At 57.0% G+C, this 20,420-nt stretch overlaps 2 protein-coding genes across 5 annotated transcripts; one reads left to right on the forward strand and one right to left on the reverse strand.

The window, feature by feature from the left end:
• Positions 1–698: 698 nt before the first annotated feature.
• On the forward strand, positions 699–7,408 carry Kdm8 (lysine demethylase 8). 2 transcript variants are annotated; one of them, XM_048332911.1, is made up of 8 exons: positions 699–888; positions 2,341–2,857; positions 3,532–3,692; positions 3,992–4,124; positions 5,081–5,125; positions 5,748–5,897; positions 6,733–6,825; positions 6,906–7,408. In XM_048332911.1, the coding sequence occupies exons 2-8, from the start codon at positions 2,357–2,359 to the stop codon at positions 7,068–7,070; spliced, it is 1,248 nt and encodes a 415-aa protein (XP_048188868.1). In that variant the 5' UTR covers positions 699–888; positions 2,341–2,356; the 3' UTR covers positions 7,071–7,408. The 2 variants fall into 2 exon arrangements, with proteins under 2 accessions (XP_048188868.1, XP_048188869.1); XM_048332912.1 differs by lacking the exon at positions 699–888 and adding an exon at positions 1,171–1,268.
• A 922-nt stretch (positions 7,409–8,330) lies between these two features.
• On the reverse strand, positions 8,331–19,902 carry Nsmce1 (NSE1 homolog, SMC5-SMC6 complex component). Of its 3 annotated transcripts, XM_048332713.1 has the most exons (9): positions 19,824–19,861; positions 16,874–16,919; positions 16,453–16,623; positions 11,130–11,251; positions 10,906–10,983; positions 10,566–10,712; positions 9,300–9,416; positions 8,591–8,711; positions 8,331–8,473 (listed from the first exon to the last, which is right to left on the reverse strand). In XM_048332713.1, exons 3-9 carry the CDS (start codon positions 16,610–16,612, stop codon positions 8,394–8,396), a joined length of 825 nt encoding a protein of 274 aa, XP_048188670.1. In that variant the 5' UTR covers positions 16,613–16,623; positions 16,874–16,919; positions 19,824–19,861; the 3' UTR covers positions 8,331–8,393. The 3 variants fall into 3 exon arrangements, with proteins under 3 accessions (XP_048188670.1, XP_048188673.1, XP_048188672.1); XM_048332716.1 differs by lacking the exons at positions 16,874–16,919; positions 19,824–19,861 and adding an exon at positions 19,869–19,902; XM_048332715.1 differs by lacking the exon at positions 16,874–16,919 and having other exon boundaries at positions 19,824–19,885.
• Positions 19,903–20,420: the final 518 nt, after the last annotated feature.

Here is a 20,420-nt window from a genome sequence, read left to right on the forward strand (position 1 = left end):
AATTAAATAGAAAACCCCAGGGTATTTTCACCAGAAAGATTCCACCAAAAGAAATCCTGGGTCTGATAAACACACCTGGCAACATAGCCGGATATGAAACCAGCCCTCAAAAATCAATGCTTTTCTATCAACTGACAATGGGCAGGCTGAAGAAGAAATTGGGGAAACAATTCCCTTCACAATAGCTTCGGAAACAATAAAATAGTTATAAACTTAGCCAAGGAGATGAAAGATCGCCACAATGGAAACTATAAAAGCTGAACAAAGATACAAAAGAAGCCCGGTGTGGGAGGCTCACACCTGTCATCCTAACTACACGGGAGGCTGAGATCTGGGGATCGCGGGTCAAAGCCAGCCCAGGCAGGAAAGTCCCCGTCAGACTCTTCAATTAACTACCCCAAAAAAAACCTAGAAGTGGAGCTGTGGCTCCAAGTGGTAGCGTGCTAGCCTAGAGCAAGAACATTAAAAAAAAAAAAAAAGGCCCAGGGACAGTGCCCAAGCCCTAGGTTCAAGTCCCAAGACCAACACACACGAGTCCGGGCCTGTGGTTTTCTGCACTTTATTTCACTCACCCACCCATCGTAGTAGCAGACTGCATAACAAGGTGGGCCTAAGATTGGCTTTAAATCGTATTTAATTTGCAGACTGAAACCAGAAGCAACAGCCCAGCCCTGATTGGTCCGCCCTTCTGCCTGTTGAAGAGGGCGGGGCCTCGGTCGAGCGATCGGCGCTCTTCCAGGCCCTCCGACATGACCAGATGAGCCGTGAGTGATCGATTCTCCCTTCGACATCTACCTACCGAGAGGAGAACCCGGAGTGCGCTCAGACCCAACCGAACAAGCCTTCGGCAGCTCCGGGGCGAATCAACCCCGTCCAAAAAGAACACGGGTTAGTTTGAGGAACTTGGAAGCGAGTTTAGCTCGGGCTCCTAACAAAACTATAGGGCGGTAAGGGACACTGCGCATGTGCTCCGTGAAGAACCGGCCTGGCGCGTGCGCGGGAGGAGGGCGATTGTTGGGGGTGGGGTGTGAGAGCGCGCGAGCGATAGCGCGAGCATGCGCTGTAGCTTGCGGCGCTCTTCGCTGCGACTTTGGAAGCCGTCCTGTGCGTGCGCAATGCCAGCCCGCGCGAGGCGGGGGAAGGGGAGGCCGGTGCCTGAGCTGTTTTGCGCGTGCGCAGTTCGGGGCGGGGGGGGGGGGGAAATCGTCGTCTTGAGCCTCCAGCGCGCCTGCGCGGCCCCTCTAATGTATTTGCCACGGGCCTGGCAGGTAGATTCACGGGAAACACGTGCTCCTTCGGCCCCCAGACAGGACCCCCGAGCCGGGAGGCCCGGGATCGCTGGGGAAGGAGGCCTGCGCGGGGTCTCCCCGGGAGTCCCGAAGATGCTTTGTGTCCTGCCCTCCCCACAGAGGCCCCTGAGCCGGGCACGTGGGGTCCCGGCCACTCAGTGCCGGATGAGACGCGGTGGTGGCCGTGTTCTCTGTGCTGGCACGTGTGTGCGGACACCAGCTTTCCCACGGCCCGCAGAGCTCACGCGGCGTGGGATGCCGGGTCTGCGGAGGGCCCGGGCCGCATCCCCACAGGACAGAGCGTGTGCCGTCCTCACTACAGAACACCCCCCTCCAAGCCCTGCCTCTTGAAGGTCTCACTGGGTGACCTCGCCAGCCTGGGCACCAAACTTCCAGCACAGAAGGTTCTGGTGTGAAGCCCAGGCCGACCATGGCAGGTGTGGGGGTGAGGAGGAGGCCCTGGTGCCCTTAGCACCCAGGTTCCCGCCACCAGCCGCACCAGCTAGGAAGGTTTTCTTTCCTATTTGGGTGCTCCTGTCTTTCCAGGCGCTTCTGTGTGAGTGTTTTCTGTTACTCTAACAAATAACCGAAGTAGATCCAACTGCCAAGAAGAAAGGTTTTGGGGGCTCGATTTCAGATTTCAGGCCCAGGCCCTAGGGTGTGGCTGAGAGTCCCAATATCCATTTACAGGTCATGTCCCTGTGGCCTCACTTCCCCCACCAGGCCCCTGAGCCCAGGACCTTTGGGGGTGACTTGTCCTGAAAAGCTACGACCCATGCCTGCAGCACCACTGGAGTGTGGGCCATAGGCCCGCCTCTGCTTCAGGCAGTAGGGAAACTGAGGCAAGCCTGGAGGAGCTGGAAGTCACACTGACGAAGAGACCCATGGGTGGGTATTTGCTAGAAGAGAAGCCCGTGACCTGTGGGAACTCAAAACCCTGTTGGGAAAGTGTTGACAGTGTCTCCAGCAGGGATCTCTTCCAAGGGGCTCAGGATGAGTAGGAGTTACCCAGGCAGAGGAGGAGACTGTGCTGACTCTCCCTTCCCTTCAGGTGGTGACGTGACCCTATGGCCAAGGACAGCGAGGATCCTGGGGACCCCCCAGCCAGCACCGATGCCCTCTGGGGGGCCCTCAGGGCCCTCCTGCCCCACACTGAGGAGGAGCTGAGCTTAGAGCTGGGTGAGCAGGTGGACGTTAGTGTGGCAGCGCTCCTGCGGCAGGCTGCAGGGCTGCTCTACGCAGGCCAGCGGGACGCGTGTCTGCAGGCCAGCGAGGCCGTCCTGGACTACGCCTGGGAGAAGCTCAACACTGGGCCGTGGCAGGACGTGGACAAGGCCTGGCGGCAGGTCTATGCCTTCGGCTCCCTCTTCAAGGCCCTGTGCCTGTGCCAGGAGCCCAGAGAGGCCAGCGCCGTGGCCACAGCCCTGCACGTGTGTGACATGGGCCTGCTGATGGGGGCAGCCATCCTGGGGGACATCCTCATCAAAGTGGTAGCCATCCTCCAGGCCCACCTACCAGCTGGAAAGCGACCCACCCACAGCCTGCGCCAGGACCAGCCCAGCACAAAGGTACAGCAAGGGGCACAGCCCCAAGTGTGGCCACGTGGCCAGCGACTCCAGCCATAGGGACGGGAGACAGCAGGATCGAGGTCTGAGGCCCAATTAGCCAGAAAGTTAGCGAGGTCTCCTCTTAACTGTCAGGGCATGGTGGGGGGTGCCTGTAATCCGGGTACACATGAAGCCTAGGTGAAAGGATTGTTTGTTGGGTCACCAGGTAGTGATGGGCTGCTGCTACCAGGGTCTCCAAGGTAGATGTGAAAACAGGAACCAGAAGACTTTGTGGACGTTGGAATACGAAATTTCCCTATTGCAGAATTTCCATAAGATCTGTGTCTTAGGCCATGCTTTATATATTATATTCCTGTCTTCATGAAAGGAGAAAGGGAAGGGAAGACCTTGGTCTCATGTGAGCAACTGGTAGTGGTAGCAGAAATAGTAGGACTTACTACCTATTCCCAGGCGTGGTAGCATATGCCTGTAATCCCAGCCCTCCGGAGGCTGAGGCAGGAGGCTCTCAAGCTTGAGGCCAGCCCAGGGTGGGAGAGTGAAGCCCCGTCTCTGCCAGTGTTAAGAGCGCTCTAGTGTGAGCAAGGTCCTGGGTTCAGTCCCTGGTGGCAGGTTCCTAATGCACGGCCTCCGATGTTGTCCTGGGGCGATGCTGCTCCATTCTGTGTTGTCCACAGAAAGCAAGGAGCAGCCCGGTTCCAGCGGTGCCCTCAGAGAGGACTGTGCCCCGTCTCCATCTCCCGGCCCTCCAGCACTTCCGGACCCACTTCCTGCTGCCCGGAAGGCCCGTGATCTTGGAGGGCGTGGCTGACCACTGGCCCTGCATGAAGAAGTGGAGGTGGGTCCCATCCAGGTATCCCCAAGACCCCCCGACTCCTGCCCACACCACCCACAAGCCACCCTGCCCTCCACCAAAGGGGCCGGGCTGGGCACGGTGGCTCATGCCTGTAATCCTGGCTACTCAGGAGGCTGCGATCTGAGGATCTGCACCTGCCATTCCCTCCCAGGTTCTTAGCTCAGGGACTTAAAAGCAGGGGGAAAAAAAGAATCTGGCCCCTGGAGAGGGAGGCAGAGCTGGGTGGCCCACACCCTCTCCGTGCCTGGCCATGACGGTGCACCCCGCCCGTGTGTGGACAGCCTGCAGTACATCCGGGAGGTGGCCGGCCCCCGCACCGTGCCAGTGGAGCTGGGCTCACGGTACACGGACGAGGACTGGTCGCAGACCCTCATGACCGTGGACGACTTCATCTCCACGTACGTGGAGCGCGAGGTACACTCGGTACCCTCCACGCCGCCCAGCCAGGGTCCCATGGGCAGAGGGCGGGCAGAGCCAGGAAGGACTTGGTTCAGCACCTTTCCCCCCATTGACTGGCTACGATGCAGCGGGTTTTAGTATATTCACAAGATTATACAGTCATCAGCATTGCCTAATTCTAGAATGTTCTCATGCTAGAAGAGGTCCCATGCTCATTAGCATCACCTCTTGGTTGGTGTGGGGCATGCTGCCCGAGCCCCCACTTCCATGTGCAGGGTTGTGGGTGTGGGGGTTGGCTGGCCATTGGCTCACGTGGGCGGACTTCTAAGCAGCTGCCTGTGTTCTTGCAGGTTCCTGGCAGTGAGGCCATGGGTGGGGTACAGGGGTGTAGTCCTTACCCCTTGGGGTCCTCACAGCACGAGGAGTGGGTGTGCAGCAAGCTTCCTGGTTCTGTACACCCCCGGCCCCCCAAGCCCCAGTGGCCCGGGCCCAGCCATGTGAGGGCTGGCTTTTATTGTATGAGTTTTGGTGGGTCTGAGGATTGAACTCGAGGCCTGGTGCTTGTTAAGCAAGTGCTTTACCATGTGACCCACATCCTTGATCCCATTTTTATCTGGTCCGTCATGAGGCTTGAACTCAGGGCCTGTGCACTGTCCCTGAGCTTTTCCAAAAAGCTCAAGGCCAGTGCTCTATATTTTGAGCCACAGCACGCTCCTGCTTTTCTGGATTTATTGGAGAGGAGAGTCTCATGGACTTTCCTGCCCAGGCTGATTTTGGACTGCAATCCTCATATCTCAGCCTCCTGAGTAGCTAGGGCTACCCGCTGTGCCTAATCCCATTTTTATTGAAGAAAATAAGACAATAGCACCCATTGTGAGTGCCAGAGGGCCTGGGACTAGGACACAGACCCACCAATGCCAGCCAGCAGGAGGCCCCCACAAGCGGCCAGCTGACGCCTGTTTTTCTCTCAGACAAAAGACATCGGCTACCTCGCTCAGCACCAGCTCTTTGAGCAGGTGAGTGGCCTGAGCCCCCGACCTGTACCCTCTGCCCTTCCTCCTGCCCCCTGCACGCACGTATCACTCAGCCCTTGTCTGCTCCTGGCCGAGGCTCATGGCCTGCCCTCCTTGTCCTGCCCAGGGCCCCAGGCCAGGCTGGGCTGTGCCAGAAGCCGGGGGAGGGGGGGGTCCACTGGCACCTGCTGCGTGCCCAGGCCAGCCTCTGCCCAGGGAGCAGGCCAGGCTCCTGGGGGCCAATGAGCAGTTCTCAAGGAGAAGAGAAGGAATATTCCAGAGCAGGGCAGCTGTGAAGCCGGGGGGGGGGGGGGGGGGGTTGGCGGTGCAGCTGTGTCACCTCATTTTCTGGCAGCTCTCCGTGTACAGTAAACTCAAGTTCCCTCCAAACTGGTACCCAAGAAGCCCTCAGTGGCTCTCCCTGTGAGGACCCCACCTCCTCAGCTTCGGCTCTTTACCCTGTGCAGCGCCAGTCCTGGGCACAACAGCCCAGAGACAGTGCCCAGGCCCTGAGTTCAAGTCCCCAGTACTGACATGCAAAACACAAATCAAAACCTGAAAGAGTGTGGGACTTGCATGTGTTTCACTGTCTGGCCTCGCCCTCCCATTGCTCTGGTGCCTATAGGTCCCAGAGCTGAAGCGGGACATCGGCATCCCAGACTACTGCTGCCTGGGCGATGGAGAGGAGGATGAGATCACCATCAATGCCTGGTTTGGCCCCCAGGGAACTGTGTCCCCTCTTCATCAGGATCCCCAGCAGAACTTCCTCACACAGGTGCGAGCCGCCACCAGGCACTGCGTTCTACCTGCCCAGCCAGAGACCTGGCCCCACGGTCCACCCTGCTAAACACCAAGTGTCTTCAAAGGAGAGTAGCACATGCCTGTAATCTCAGCGCTCCCGTAGGCTGAGGCAGGAGGACCCAGAATTCCAGGCCAGCCTGGGCTATGTGGTCTCAAGAAACAAGAGGCCCTGCCTGAGATGTGGCCAGGACTGTCCAATCAGGACTGCTTCAAGATGGCTCCTGGGCACCGCTGGGAGGGGGGAGGGGGCGGCCTTAGCCACTGGGTGGACTTTTCTGGAGACCCAGGCAGAGGTACAAAGCCAGGTTTTCACAGATGGGTATGTGTGCATATGCGTGTGCAGGAGCTTGAGCCCAGGCTCTGGGCACTGTTCCTGACCTTTTCAAGTGATGGCCGGCGTTCTGCCACTCGAGCCTCACTTTCTGCTTTTCCTGGAGATGAGAGTCTCATGAACTTTCCTGATCCTCAGATTTCAACTTCCTGAGCAGCTAGGACGACAGGTGTGCACCACCAGTCCCTGGCCAACAAGCCCTGCAGGGTGGCTCCGAGGGGGTAACCGGAGCCGATGCCCGGGGTGAACCTCAACGCTGTCCCTCACTCCACCCCTCTGTGCCCCTTTCCCTCTGTACATTGGGGGCAAGGCTGGGGCTGAGGTTGAACAGGGTGGCCCTCCAGCACCAGGCATAGCTGGCACTGGCTGTGGCTAACGTGCTGAGGTTCTGGGGGCACAGGGAACAGCATGTGGGAAGGCGTGGAAGGGATGAAGGGTACCAGAACGCTGATGGAGCCCCCCCCCCACACACACACAGGTGATGGGCAGGAAGTACATCCGGCTGTATTCCCCCCAGGAGTCGGAGGCGCTATACCCCCATGAGACACACCTCCTTCACAACACCAGCCAGGTGGGTATGGGGACCGGGGTGACCCGCGCCTCCCTGCCATCCCGGCTGGCCAGGTGGGTGACTTCCTGTGCCCTCTGCAGGTCGACGTGGAGAACCCGGACCTGGAGCGGTTCCCCAAGTTTGCCGAGGCCCCCTTCCTGTCCTGCATCCTGTCTCCTGGGGAGACGCTCTTCATCCCCGCCAAACACTGGCACTACGTGCGTGCTCTTGACCTGAGCTTCTCCATCAGCTTCTGGTGGTCATAGCCAGGCACGCCACCAGCTGAGCCGGCAGGGTGAAGCCCGTGCCCTGGGGCAGCCCCAGCTCTGGGGGGCACGGCAGACACATGGAAGGGTGTGCAATCAGGAGGCCCCAGGCTGCCAGCTCAAGCACTGATAGCCAAGGCCTGGCAACAGCTGGGCACCACTAGGTTCTAACAGCCACATGGCACGTGCCAGGGAGCCTGGTGCCCACCAGAGTCCAGGCGTGGCTGCTGGGTACAAGGTCACGGGAAGCCTAGACATTGTACTTACTTTAATATTTCTTGCTGTATTTCTGTGTTGAATTTCAATAATGTAATTAAACAGGAAGGATGTGATTTGAAGTTGGTTTGTTTAACCCGCCTCTGCTGCCCATGGTAAAGCCCACCCAAGGTGAAGCCCACCAGGACAGATGCCATACAGGGCCGGGCCTGGGAACTATGAAGGAGGTTGAAGAAAGGGGTGGGCCTCTGGGTCGCCACCTGCTCTGAGGGCTGGGGAGCTGGCAGTGTGAGCTATGCAGAATTCCCCCCTCTCCCTCCCCCTCCCGCCGCTGCCAAAGCTGGGGTTGACAGCTGCTTGCATGATGAGCTAATACGTATGTGTGCAAGTTCAACTTCATTGGGTGTACAGCAGGCGCCATACTGCCCGGCTGCAGTTCACCCCCGCAGCCTGCAGAGGGCACACCAGCCCTTTCCCAGCAAAAGGCTGTGGATGCAGCCCGACCCCAGGCTTTGTGGTGACCAGGCTGCTGAGGAAACGCAGCAGAGCTAAGTTCCACACCGGGGTCCTGGTGGCTGTTGCAGGAGCCTTGCCTCATGAAAAGATGATGGACGCGATCTCTGCCCAGGGGCAAGATGGTCTGGGTGGCCGGGTCGTCGGGCAGCGCTTGCTGAGCATGTGGCCCCTGGCTCGAATAGGTGAGGGGCAATGCATCTGACACTAAGGGGACAGCCCCCAGGGAAGTGCACAGCCCAGCCCAGGCCTCTTGGGCCTGATATGCCCCCAGGAGACAGAGGCCAGGGCTCCAAGTCCAGGCCAGGGGTTGGTTAAGGCCCTTCTTCCTCTTTGGAAGTATGGGGATCTCAACTCAGGGCCTTGCCAGTTGAGCCATACCTCCATCCCTGAGCCAGTCAAGTCCTGATGGTAAACAGGCAAAGTCCCCAGGTGGGGCCACAGCTCTGTCACGGCGGGCAGTCTGTGGGCGTCACGTGAGGACCCAAGTGCACCCCAGGTGAGGCTTTTACCAGCACCAGTCTCAGCAACCCCTCAGGATGGTTTTATTCCAGAGGTCAACAGGAACACAGAACAAAGGTGGTACAGGGCAGCCTAGTGCTGCCTGGCCCGCAAGGACCTTCTGCTCGGCCTGGAGACACTCGCGTCCCTCTCCTTCTCAGGGTCGAAGACTTCTGTGGACACAACAGGCAAGACAGGCTCCATGGGGGGCGGGCAGAGCACGGCAGGGCTCCAGCACGGCCTGGCCCTCCTCACAGCGCCCCTGCTCCGGCCCTGGGCTGCACACGCACCTGGTATTTCGTGGGGCCAGTAGTCATTGCAGTGAGGGCATCGAGGCTCGGCGGCGGACCGGAAGTACTTGGCCACGCACGGCAAGTGCATCCTGATGCCACACGTCTCGCAGCTTTGGCCCTGGAATGAGAGGCCAACACAAGCTAGCACACACCTCCCACCCGAGCACACGTGCACACGTGCGGGGAACACACAGATCCCAGGCCAGGTCAAAGCCTGACCGGTCAGCACAGTACCAGAGACACCACGGGTAGTGGCCAGGTACCTGGGGCTGGTTATGAAACCAGTTGTTAAAAGAAGTAAACGAAAACGCCCAGCCCCAGATCGATGGCTGTGGTGCCCTCAAAGTATGGCAGCGCAGAGTGACAGAAAAACCACAGAGGACCCAGAAGACACGCCCCAAGACTGCCACGCTAACAGGACATGTGAGGCAAGAACTGTGGGAGCCTGGAGGGGAGATGATCATGCGTGGAGGGGGGGGCAGGAAGGGGCAACGGGGCAGCGGGGGTACAGCTCCTGGACCAGGCCACACACCTGGCCCGGCCCTCCCTGCACCAGATGGAGCAGTGCCCTCTGCCCTCTAGGGTACCCGGATGGGGAGGCCACGCCCCCACCCCATAGGTATCCGGAGGCCATGACCCCTCCATGCCCACACTCCAGGCACCTGGATGGGGAGGCCACGCCCCTCCACGCCCACACCCCAGGCACCTGGATGAGGAGGCCACGGCAGATGTTGCAGGTCTTCACAGCATCCGGGTGTGTCTCGCGGATGTACTGCTCCATCTCCAGGATGGCACGGCTGTGCAGGGTGAACTCGCCTTCCTTCTGTGGGCGCAGAACCAGCAGAGCCCAGCGCTCAGTGCTGCACTTCCCACTAGTCCCCAGCCCCGCGCCCAAAACAAGGTGTGCACTCCACCAGCCCTAGGCAACCACTATCTGCGAGAGTTCCTCAGTAGCACCTTTAATAAGAGGCACTGAGGCTGAGACCTAGAAGACAGCTGAGGACACCTGGCTTCCAAATCTCAGCCCCTGGCTGTGCCTTCTGTGCTATGGGACCTCCATCTGCACACAGCCCCGCAGGGAGCACGCATACCTGGGCAAGGAGGCAGCCTCCCCTGGGCGACCCCACCACACCCACTGTGCCCAAGCCTCCTGGCTGCACCCAGCTCACTCAGAAGGCAGTGTGGACCTGTGAAGAAACCACGCGGGCCAGCCGAGACGGCTGGAAGAGGCCAGGGAGGATGGGGACCGTCCCCAATCAGAACGTGCAGAGCCACCACAAGACGCAGGGCCTCCTGGCTTCTGCATCTGGCCACAGTCACGAAATGCCAGCCTGGGAGTCGGGAGTGGCGACAAAAGCACACTAAGTGGGTCATGGATCAGCAGGGCAGGAGCGGGGGCCCAGCTGCTGGCCCACTGCCTCTTCCTGACTTCCATGGAGCTTGGCAATGCCTCCATCTTGCAAACAGGTATTTGTTTTTGGTGCTGGGGAAGGGCCACAGGCCTCTCCCATAATGGATAGGGGCTCTACCCCCAGCCAGGCCCACCTCCCTTCCACCCAGTGACCCTTGCGTTCCTGTCCCACCCACCATGGAGCTGGAGAAGCAGTCTCTGTTGCAAAGCAGAAGTCCACCCCTTGCCCAGGGCCAGGGCCCCCAGGAAGTAGAGCCTCTCTCCTTCAAGCTCCTCTGACCTCCCCTCCTCCCAAGAGGCCAGTCAAATGTGGATCACACCCAGGTCAGGAACTGGATCCAAACACAACCATGTGCCCTGCCTCAAGTGCTCAAATAAATTTACCCTGGAGCCCCAAATCCTGGGAGAGTTGCCAGCTGAGCCACCTCTGCCTGTGGTACCTGGACCCAAGGCCCTCTCACGGGGCCAGCAAGGGCATCACAGCAGGTAGGGGACATGCACAGGGGCTGGCTCCACAAACGCCAGCTAGATAACATGTGAGCCAGGCTCAAGACCACGCACCTCAATCAGCCACTTGTTCTGCACGAACTTCTGCAGCACCTGCTCCGCCTCCTTCTTCCTCATCTTTTTACCTTTCAGTTGATCCACCAGGTTCAAAATGTTGGTGGAAGAAGCAAAGCCACTTTCTGAGTCAATGATCAGCTCCAACTGGAAGAGAGTGGGTGGCCAGGGTGTGGGTCAAGTGAAGGGACGTCTGTGGAGCAAGGCAGCCACTGATAAGCCGGCCACTCCTCTGCCTGCCCCCCAGCACCTGCGCATCAGGATGGACACCTGGCACCTCTGGGTTTCTGTTCTAATGGTGAACACATAGCCAGTGAGTAACAGGGGTTCCTATGCTTACGGCCTTCCTAAAGAGATCCAGCTCGTTCTCAGCAAAGTCGGTGGCCATTTTGGAAACAGAAGTTGTAGCAAGATTGACCTAAAAAGTGAAGTGTTCACAGTGCTCAGGGTGGGCCCTCATGAGGAGTTATTCACGAGGCGGCCCTCCCCCTCCCACCTCCTACCTCCACACCCTGGGTCAGGCTCAAAGCAGAAGAGGCCTCCATCCAGCAGGTCAGCACATACCAGCGCATAAATGGGCCTGCCATCGTCTTCGGTGACTCCCTTCTTGATCTCAATGTACAAGGACTCCAGGACACTGTTGATGGTGTTGATGAAGTCCTCCAACCTCTCCACGGGAGCATTGCCTGGAAATAAACAGGCACAGGTGTGGGCCCTCAGCACAAAGGCCAGGCTGGGTCACTACCACTCCCTGGCTGCACAGCCACAAGGGCCCTGGGCCGCCCTGCTGGGTGTACAGAGACAAGCTGAGGCTTGCTGAGGGTGGAGGGCTGCAGAGGGCCCAGGAGACCCCAGAAGGGAGGCCGGGACCAACCACCTGTGGTGGCTACAGCCATCAGGCCTCTCTCCCACACCAGACTCCCCCAGGACAAGCTCCACCACGTCCTCCTCCACCTCCACAGAGAATGAACCCTTCCTAGCCCCCACTGGTTTCCTGACAGTGGCAACAAGGCTGCAGGCAAGCCCCTCACACTGGCATGGCCCTGGAGGAGCCCTCTTCTTCCCGAGGGCCACAGGCCCTCCATGCCTGCTCACCTCCAGCCTAACATGTCCATACCCTTCCCAGCAACCCGGCCGCAGTCCCAGATGTAGCCAAGGCCATGCTGCTCGAGCCCTACTCCCTCACACAGAGCCAAGGCTGTGCTTCTGACGGGACTCTCCCAGACCTGGAAACCAGGAGTGGTCCCAGAGAGGCCATCGCCAGCCCTGCTCGCGTCTCTGCATCCCAGCCAATGGAGACCCAAAGAGCCCAGCTTCTGCAGGCAGGTTCCTGCAGCCAGCAAAAGGAGCCCAGCCATAACAAGAACAGGGTTCTGATCCCCAGCCTTGCATTACTGGGGAGCAGGACGCCCTCACCAGGGCAGTCAACGCCAGGCTCGCCTGGTAAGAAGGAGTCTGTCCTCACAGGCCATGAGCAAGGACAGCCATAGCTCACCACTCACTCCATGGCTTCACTCCATCATGACAAAGTCCCCCGCAAGATGAGTGATTAACATCTCTCCACACACAACAGGCACAGGAGATAAACTATCTTGCTTGGAGTTTCCCTAACTTGGACACAGAGCCTGAGTCTGCCTGACTCCAGATCCCCAGTCCTGGGCACAGAGCCACACAGTCTCCTGCAGAGTTCCAGACACCAGATCCCAGGATGGGCACCTGGCCTGTGGCTTGGTCACTAACAAGCACTGCCAGGAGGGGAGGGAAGGGAAGAGGGAGAAGGAGAGGAGGCGGCCTGTGCCCCATCCCCATCCAGAAGCATGTGATGGATGGACCGGCAGTCAAGACAATGGGCCTCAGCCAGGACTCTCCTCCTGAGGATGGATTTTCTCCTTTTCTCTTAAAAACCAACATTACTCAATCTTGCCACATGAGGAGCCCTGCTCCCTGAGGCTGCCCGGAGCAGGGGCTCACTGCACACATGTGAGCAAATGGCACTCAGCAAGTCTGCTGCCTGGGTACTGCACAATAAACAGTGCTGTTCTAAAGCGGTCACCAAAGACGGGAAGTGTTATTTTTAGGCAGAAAATAGGAGCAAAAATAAGCCCCAGGCCCCACCACCATGGGCTAACTTGCGGGGTTTCAGCTCTCCCATCTAGGGGCACACGGCCCAGCTGAGATGGAGAATTATAAAGGGAGCAAGCCAGGCTCTGTGCTGGACTAGAGAGCAAGGCCCTGGGTGGGTAGGGAGGACTGGGGCCAGAGGGGCGTGGGGGGCCCAGGGTTCCTGTCAGCTCCAGCTGTCCACAGTTGCCTGGGAGGAATAGTGGGTCTTGACCTTTAGATGAGCAGGGCAGTGCGCCCGTTCTCAGTAGCCCTCAGAGATGCTGGGACGGTGCTCGCTCCTTCCCCACGGCAGGAAGGGGAGGGGCTCACAGGAATACCAAGGAACAAAGTCCAGGCCAGCAGCTGGCATGTGGCCCCAAGCTGCGTCCACTGAAACCTTCTATGGACACACAGTCATGTCTGAGAAGGAGCCTCTCCACAGACTGCACTTCCAAGCACACAAGACACTGTGGAGGTGAGAGGTGGAGGTAAGACGCTGGGGGGGAGGGGGGAAGGGACACCTCCCCTGGATGTGCGGTAACCCCCGGAGGCACTGCCCTACCAAAGGCCTGTGGTCCAGCCCTGGCCATCACCATCCCGCTGACACTGGTTCAGGGAGCCACGCTTCCCCTGAATCATCGGGGAACAGGTAAGCCGCTCTCAGCAGATCTCAGCGGCTGACATGACTTATGCACTGCACTCTGATCGAACCCTGAAAACACGTGTCCAGTGATCACAGAAGTGACCCACCCTCCAACCTCCTGAGGAGCTCTGTGACCCCAATCCTCCCTCCTGGAGCAGGCAGGGGCTGTGCAGGGGAGACCAAGGGATCTGGCACCCTGCATGAGCAGGGACAGAACGCAGGCACTACCCACCATGGCGGTGCAGGGCCCTGCATGGCGCTGCTCTGCAGAAACCTTGCTGCCCATCAAAGGCCATGACACTTGCTCACATAAGGGCTCCATGGGGGTTTGTAAAGCAATCTCCGTGCCATTTTTTCAGGCAGTAATTAATTGTAGCACAATAGAGCAGACCAAGTGGGCCTGGTAGTGCACAGCCCTCCTGCTGCAGGGGCTGGGGAGACAGAGGGCAGAGAGGCTGCCCAGTCCCCTGACCACCACACCAGCTGCTGTTAGCCCCTCAGGCCAGACACAGCTGGAAGGCCCAGATGACCACATCCATCCTGCTGAAACTGAACCCCAGGACTGAAGGAGCCCAGTCGGTACACAAAACGAACCTCAACCCAATCTACAGCCATCAACCCCCTCCCACCCCCTCCATTTCCCTCTATACACAGCCTGGGTGAAGCCAGCTACTCAATGCCCTGTGCTGCTCATTTGCATTGCCTTAACACCTAACATTAAGGAAGATTTTCATTGTTTATATGCAATCTGCAAAAGTTGCTGGAATGATCTCTTCAAATATCCTGCCTATTTTTGTAATTAGGTTGTATATTTTCTTACTGCCGTGTTTAAAGATATGGTATTATTGAAAATTAGTCATTTTATCAAGAACAAGATTTGCAAATATGTTCCCCCAGGATTCTGCTTCTTTTCATTCATAAGAGTGTTTTCTTGTTGTTGTTGTTGTCTATGTGCATTTGTGTGTGTGTGTGTGTGATGGTTCTGGGGCTTGAATTCAGGGCCTCTAACTCTTGCTTGTTTTTTGCTCAAGGATAGTGTTTTACCACTTGAGCCACAACTCCATTCCAGTTTTTTGCTGGTTAATTAGAGTCTTTCCTATCTAGGCTGTCTTTGAACCTTGATCCTCAGCTCAGCCTTGTGAGTACCTAGGATGACAGTCATGAGCCTGTAATCCTTTTTCTTTAAAAGAGAAAGGATCTTAGCTAGTCAAGTGACTCACACCTGTAATCCTAGGTACTCAGGAAGCTGATATCTGAGGATCACAGTAAGCCACAGGGCAGGAAAGTCGGTGAGATTCTTATCTCCAATTAACCACCAGAAAACTGCAAGTGGAGCTGAGTCTCAAAGTGATAGAGTGCTAGTTTAGTGAAAGAGCTCAGGGACAGCACCTAAGCCCTGAATTGAAGATCCACAACTGACAAAAAAAAAGGATCGGAGTTACTCCTTGAGCTCAAACAGTCTGCCTCAGCCTCCAGGCACACAGCACTGCTTCTGGCTTATATCACTGTGCTCTCAAGAGTTCAACGTGACTTAATTTAACCTGTGAAGCTCTGGCTGTGATTGGGTGTAGGTTCCCACACTTTTTGCTGTTTTGGTTTCCCACGGTCCATGAGGGGCATTACAACTACTGAGTGCACGAGCACATACTCCCCGCACAACTGTCACTCCTGGCAGTTGTGTTCATCTCTTACGCCTTATTGCCAGTGCGCAGGTAAAACAGCCCCAGGAAGACACAGTGGCTATCTATCTGTACTATGTGCTATCTGGAGCCTCTGGCCCCCACAGCAGCCTTGGACTTTCCAGGGGCAAGGAGCGCTCCTGCAACACAGTTCCTAGACACAGTCTACAGGACTTTCCTAAATAACATCCTAACAGCTTCAAAGGTCAAAGAGAGGCAAAAACACTTTCATTCTGACTCCAGGCACTAAGCTGTAAAACTTCCCCATCAACCAGGGAGCCCACACTCAGGACTTACAAGACAAACGAAAAGGAAGCTGGTGAACCCATTGTGCAGATAACCCAGACACTAAGTAAGAGTCGTGTTCCAAATCTGGAGGCCACAGAGGGGCTCCTGAAGGACAAGAGAGGCAAGGTAGACAGGAGTCATGCTCCCACTCAGAACAGACGCCTGGCCTCCATAGTTCCACGGTCTACAGCCAGCCTGTTCTGCCATGTGGCACCAATTACACCACAATCCACGTTCAAATCTCAGAGGCCCTTGAACAGATCTACACCCATCCTCCCAAACATCACATCCTGACTGGACTTTCCCAAGGTGGGGGTACAGCAGGGCAGTAGCATTTGACCCCCCACCAAACACAGGGGGCCAGCTTCCTTGCCTCAAGACCCTCCCAGCCCCTAACCCAGTCCTGCCCATGGTGCACACACAGGACTTCTCACAGATCTAACTACACAGTGCACTTGGACCCTTTGTCATCAAAGAACCTCTGCTTCTGGGCTGTGTGCTGCACACACACACACACACACACACACACACACACACACACCCTCAGCCTTCCTTTGCTTCGCCTGGTGTCCTGCATACTCCCCAGCCTCCAACACTCCCTTCCTCATGACTGTCCATTCGGCTCACCTTGCATCTTTTTTGTCCCCATTCGTCTTTTGAAAATTGAAGGTACAAGGAGAAAGACTAAACTATAGAACAAGAACCAACCATTTCTACTGCCCTGAATCAGAAGTAGCAAAGACAACACTAACATGGCCATGCTTGCAACTGGACAAATCTGACATGTCATTGATCCTCCAACCCGCACTCTCACCCCTTGCCTGGGTGTAGGTTTGGAGCGGCCCGTCTCCCAGGCCCCTTTCCTGCTCCAATTCCCAGGTGTGTTCGGAGCAAGGAAAATCACCTGGGCCTAACACCATGATATCAACAGGAATACCAACTTCCTATTTCACTCACAAGCCCACCCACACTCTACTGCCCTGACCAAATTCAGTGGTGACCCCGCCCCTTCAAAAGACTCTACTGCCCTGACCAATCAGCAGTAACTCCGCCCCTCCAAAGACTGCCCTGACCAATCAGCGGTGACCCCACCCCTCCAAAGACTCTGCTGCCCTGCCAGGCACCGGGAGAAGGCCAAGGGGGGGGGGGGGGGAGGGAGGGGAGGATCACTCACGGTCGTGGACCTGGTAGCAGTGTTTCTGCAGGCGACGCACGTCCCACTCCTCCAGCACGCCGTGGGTCATCAGCAGCTGCAGGAAGCGCCGGTGCACGTCCGTCATGACGCTGTCGCCCGCCGTGGCTGTGCCACCAGCGCGCCGCGCGCCGCCCTGCATGGCCGGGTGAGCTGAAAGACATGGGCCGTCTCACCATCGCCACGCACGTCTGGCCGAGAGCAACCCGTCCGTGTGCGGTCAAAACTTCCCACGACTTCCAAAATGAAGCACGGGGGCTGCGCGGGGGGAGGGGGGGAGAGGTGGGGCGGACGCCGGGGCTCGCAGCCCACCTCCACCAGTCCAGAAGCCCGGCACCCCGCTTCCTCCTCCGGAGGGCTGCTGGGACACACACACATACCCAGTGACACTTCCCTCACTTACCAGGGCTATGGCCTTGGGCAAACTGGGCCTGGGCCTCGAGTTCTCCCTATAAAATCATAATAGCGTTCACTGCGTAGCAATCTGCTAGCCACACTTACTATTGTTTTTCTTCTCTCCCCAGAGCGCTAGTGAATCACAGGAAGACTGAACTGCTCTTAATGGTGTCTGCTCTCTAATAAAACATTATCTTTCCACAGACCACAGAGATCGGGGCTGATAAGTGTACAGAGCCAGCTCTGATCAAAACACCTGGTCTTGCCACAGGCACTGAGTGTGGAGAGAAGGTAGCCATGACCTAGGGGACCAACTTCCCAGACCGGCCTGATCTTAATAGTTACCTAACCATTAAAAATTAGGGATCCTGTGCCAGGCACACTACTCAGGAGGCTGAGATCTGAGGATCGCTGTTCAAAACCAGGTTGGGTAGGAAAGTCTGTGAGACTCTTATCTCTAATTAACCACCCCCCTCAAAAAAAAGCCATTAGTGGAGCTGTGGTTCAAGTGGTGCTAAGCAAAGCTCAGGGATAGTACTCAAGCCCTGAGCTCATACCCTAGGACCAGCACCAAAAAAGAAAGAAAAAGAAGGAAGAGAAAAGGAAGGACAAGAGGGAGAAAGAGATCCCTGGGCCCGGGCACCTTTCCAGGAGTTTCTGGCTGCAGTGGGGCTGGGGAAGCTGAGGTGCTAACATTCACTTCAGGAGACTCCATGATCTGAAAAGCAACCATAGTGACCTGAAGCACAGTGCAGAAAGGCTGAGCAGAAGCTTTCTCTAAGGGGAGAAAGCTCAAGTAGAAGCAATGTCTAAGGCTGCCAGACCCCAAAAGGTACTTCAGACAGGAAAGGGCTCACATCTGTACTCTCTGCCCCAGCCCCGACCTGCCCCTACCCCCAGCCTGGAGAAGAAAAGTCTGTGACATTCTTATATCCAATTAACCAGCAAAAAGCCAGAAGTGGAGCTGTGGCACAAGTGGTAGAGTGCCAGCCTTGAGACAAAGGCTAGGGAACAACACTTACCCCCTGAGTCCAAGCCCCAGTACCATCACAAACAACAACAATCCTTGAGTGCCCATGGCTCAGGCCTGTAATCCTAGCTACTCAGGAAGCTGAGATCTGAGGATTGTGCTTGGAAACCAGCCCAGGCAGGAAAGTCCATGAGACTTATCTCCAGCTAACACCCAAACAAAAGCCAGAAGTAGAGCTGTCCTTCAAGTGGTACAGCACTATCCTTGGAAGAAAAAAAAAAAGGCTCAGGGACAGTGCCCAGTACAAGTTTAGGCCCCAGGACCAGCACAAAAAATTAAATTAAAAATAGTAAATAATAAATAAAAGAATGTCACAGTATGGTGACTCATACCTGTATTCCCAGCTACTCCAGAAGCTGAGATTGTGAGTTTGAGACCACCCTAGACAAAAAGTCCATGAGATCTCTATCCCAACAAATAAAAACCTAGGCACAGTAGTGTCATCCTATCTACACAGGAAGTACAAATAGGAAGTTCAGGGCTGGGGATATGGCCTAGTGGCAAGAGTGCTTGCCTGGGGTTCAATTCCCCAGCACCACATATACAGAAAATGGCCAGAGGTGGCACTGTGGCTCAAGTGGCAGAGTGCTAGCCTTGAGCAAAAAAGCCAGGGACAGTGTTCAGGCCCTGAGTCCTAGACCCAGGACTGCCCCCCCAAAAAAACAAAAACAAATAGGTTCAAGGTCCAGTCTGATCAGGAGAAAAAAAAAAGGTTTCTATGAGGCGTGCCTCATGTGGTAGGGCTCTTACTAAACATAAGGCCGAGTTCAAACCCCAGTATAGCCAAAAACAGATTAAGATGGAAATACGTGAAAAGAATCATGCAGCATAAATGTTAATGGAGAGAATATAGAAAGGTTGAAATGCTGCAATTTGGTGGGCAGGGGAGGAAAGCTGAATGCACAAATCTAAAGATGTCTCCTGAAGAGAAGACTGAATGAGAGGGGTCCCCCACATGCATCTTTTACCTACTCAAATAATTTATTTTGTAATAAACCGAGCACGCACCCCCTCACATGGGCTGTCACCCAACTGAACATGACTAGGAAAGCAACACAGACCCCATTTTACAAAGGAGGGATTTGAGGGCCCAGGGAGTTGGGGAGGACAGTCAATGATAGAGCCAGCCAAAGTCACACTGCCGGTTCTCAAGGCAATCACCAACCAGGGACCAGCTAGACAAAAAAAAATCGTTTTGATCAACACCTCTCCCCTACCCCCCCCCCAAAAAAAAAAACTAGGCTGAAATTCACAAATCTCAGAAACAGAACCTCAATTTGGAAACTTGGCCTGAACTTTTGAGACTAGTTTGGAGACTTGGGGGGGGGGGTAGAATCGTTATTCGCCCCCTGGGGTGTAAAAACATGTATTTTACGGTGATTGTCGGGAGGTGTGCAATACAGACAGCACTCAAACCCGAGTCCCGCTTGATAAATGAATCAGGGAGTGTGCATCTGACAGTTCTGGGCACACACGCACACGAAAGGCGGGAAGTGCGAGCAGAGCTCTGCAATTCACGTTTTCCCCCTAGTAATATGGCTGGCAATAACTTCAGCTACTATTCCCGTTTAAAAATGTGGGGCCAGGAGCAGGAGCGCACGCAAGTAATTCCAGAATGGGCGGGGGGGGGGGGGGGGCTCAGTTCAGGACCAGCCTGGGCCACACGGCAAAACCCTGACTCCAAAACAACAACAACACGTGTACTAAGGGCGAGGCCGGGCCTCCGGGCCGCCCTGGGCCTGCCTCAGTTTCCCTGTCAGCATGGAGAAGCCCGAGCCCCAACAAGCCTCAGCTCCACACTACTCCGTCACAAGAGCCGGGGCGACCCCCGCTCGGTAGCCTGGCCGCCGAGGCCGGCCTCGCCCACCCCTTTCTCCTCTCGGGTGGCCTCGCTCCGTCCCCGCTGCCCCCCGACGGCGCCCGTTACCCTCCACAGCGCCGGGAAGCCCCAGACAGCGCAGGCGGTTGTTACCGGAAGTCTCCTTCAGACCCACCTTCGGGGCGGGGCGAACACACACGCGGCGCATCTAATTGGTCAACGTCTACCAGACGAGTCCCACCCCACCCCCGCGTGACGAAGTTCCTTTTCCCACCCGCCCGCGCCGTTGTCATGGCGACGCGGGGGCCGGGGGCGGGGCCGCCTGCGGCGCTGTTTCCCGCGCGTTCCGCGGGACTTGCGGGAAGAGGCGCGCGCTGCCCCGAACGGAAACGGGGGCGACCGCGCCCGCAGCCGGAGCTTCCGCCCCAGCAGCTGCAGCCACAGGACGCCGCCCTGTTCCCGGCCTCAGTTTCCCCATCGGTGGCCTGCGACCCGGCTCCTCCCTGCGCGAGCTGGGATAAGTGGGGACTCGGCCCCCCCAAACCTGCCTGCGGCCCGGAAGGAGTCCTGGAAAGGCGGGGCGCCGTGCCACATGCCTGGAACCCCAGCTACCCTGGAGGCTGAGGATCGCGGTTCGAAGCTAGCCCGCGACTGGGAAATCCGGGAGACTGATCTCCCATTGTGGTCACCACAAGGCTAGAAGTG

The sequence above is a fragment of the Perognathus longimembris genome, chromosome 23, assembly GCF_023159225.1.
Source record: "Perognathus longimembris pacificus isolate PPM17 chromosome 23, ASM2315922v1, whole genome shotgun sequence".
Lineage (NCBI taxonomy): Eukaryota > Metazoa > Chordata > Mammalia > Rodentia > Heteromyidae > Perognathus > Perognathus longimembris.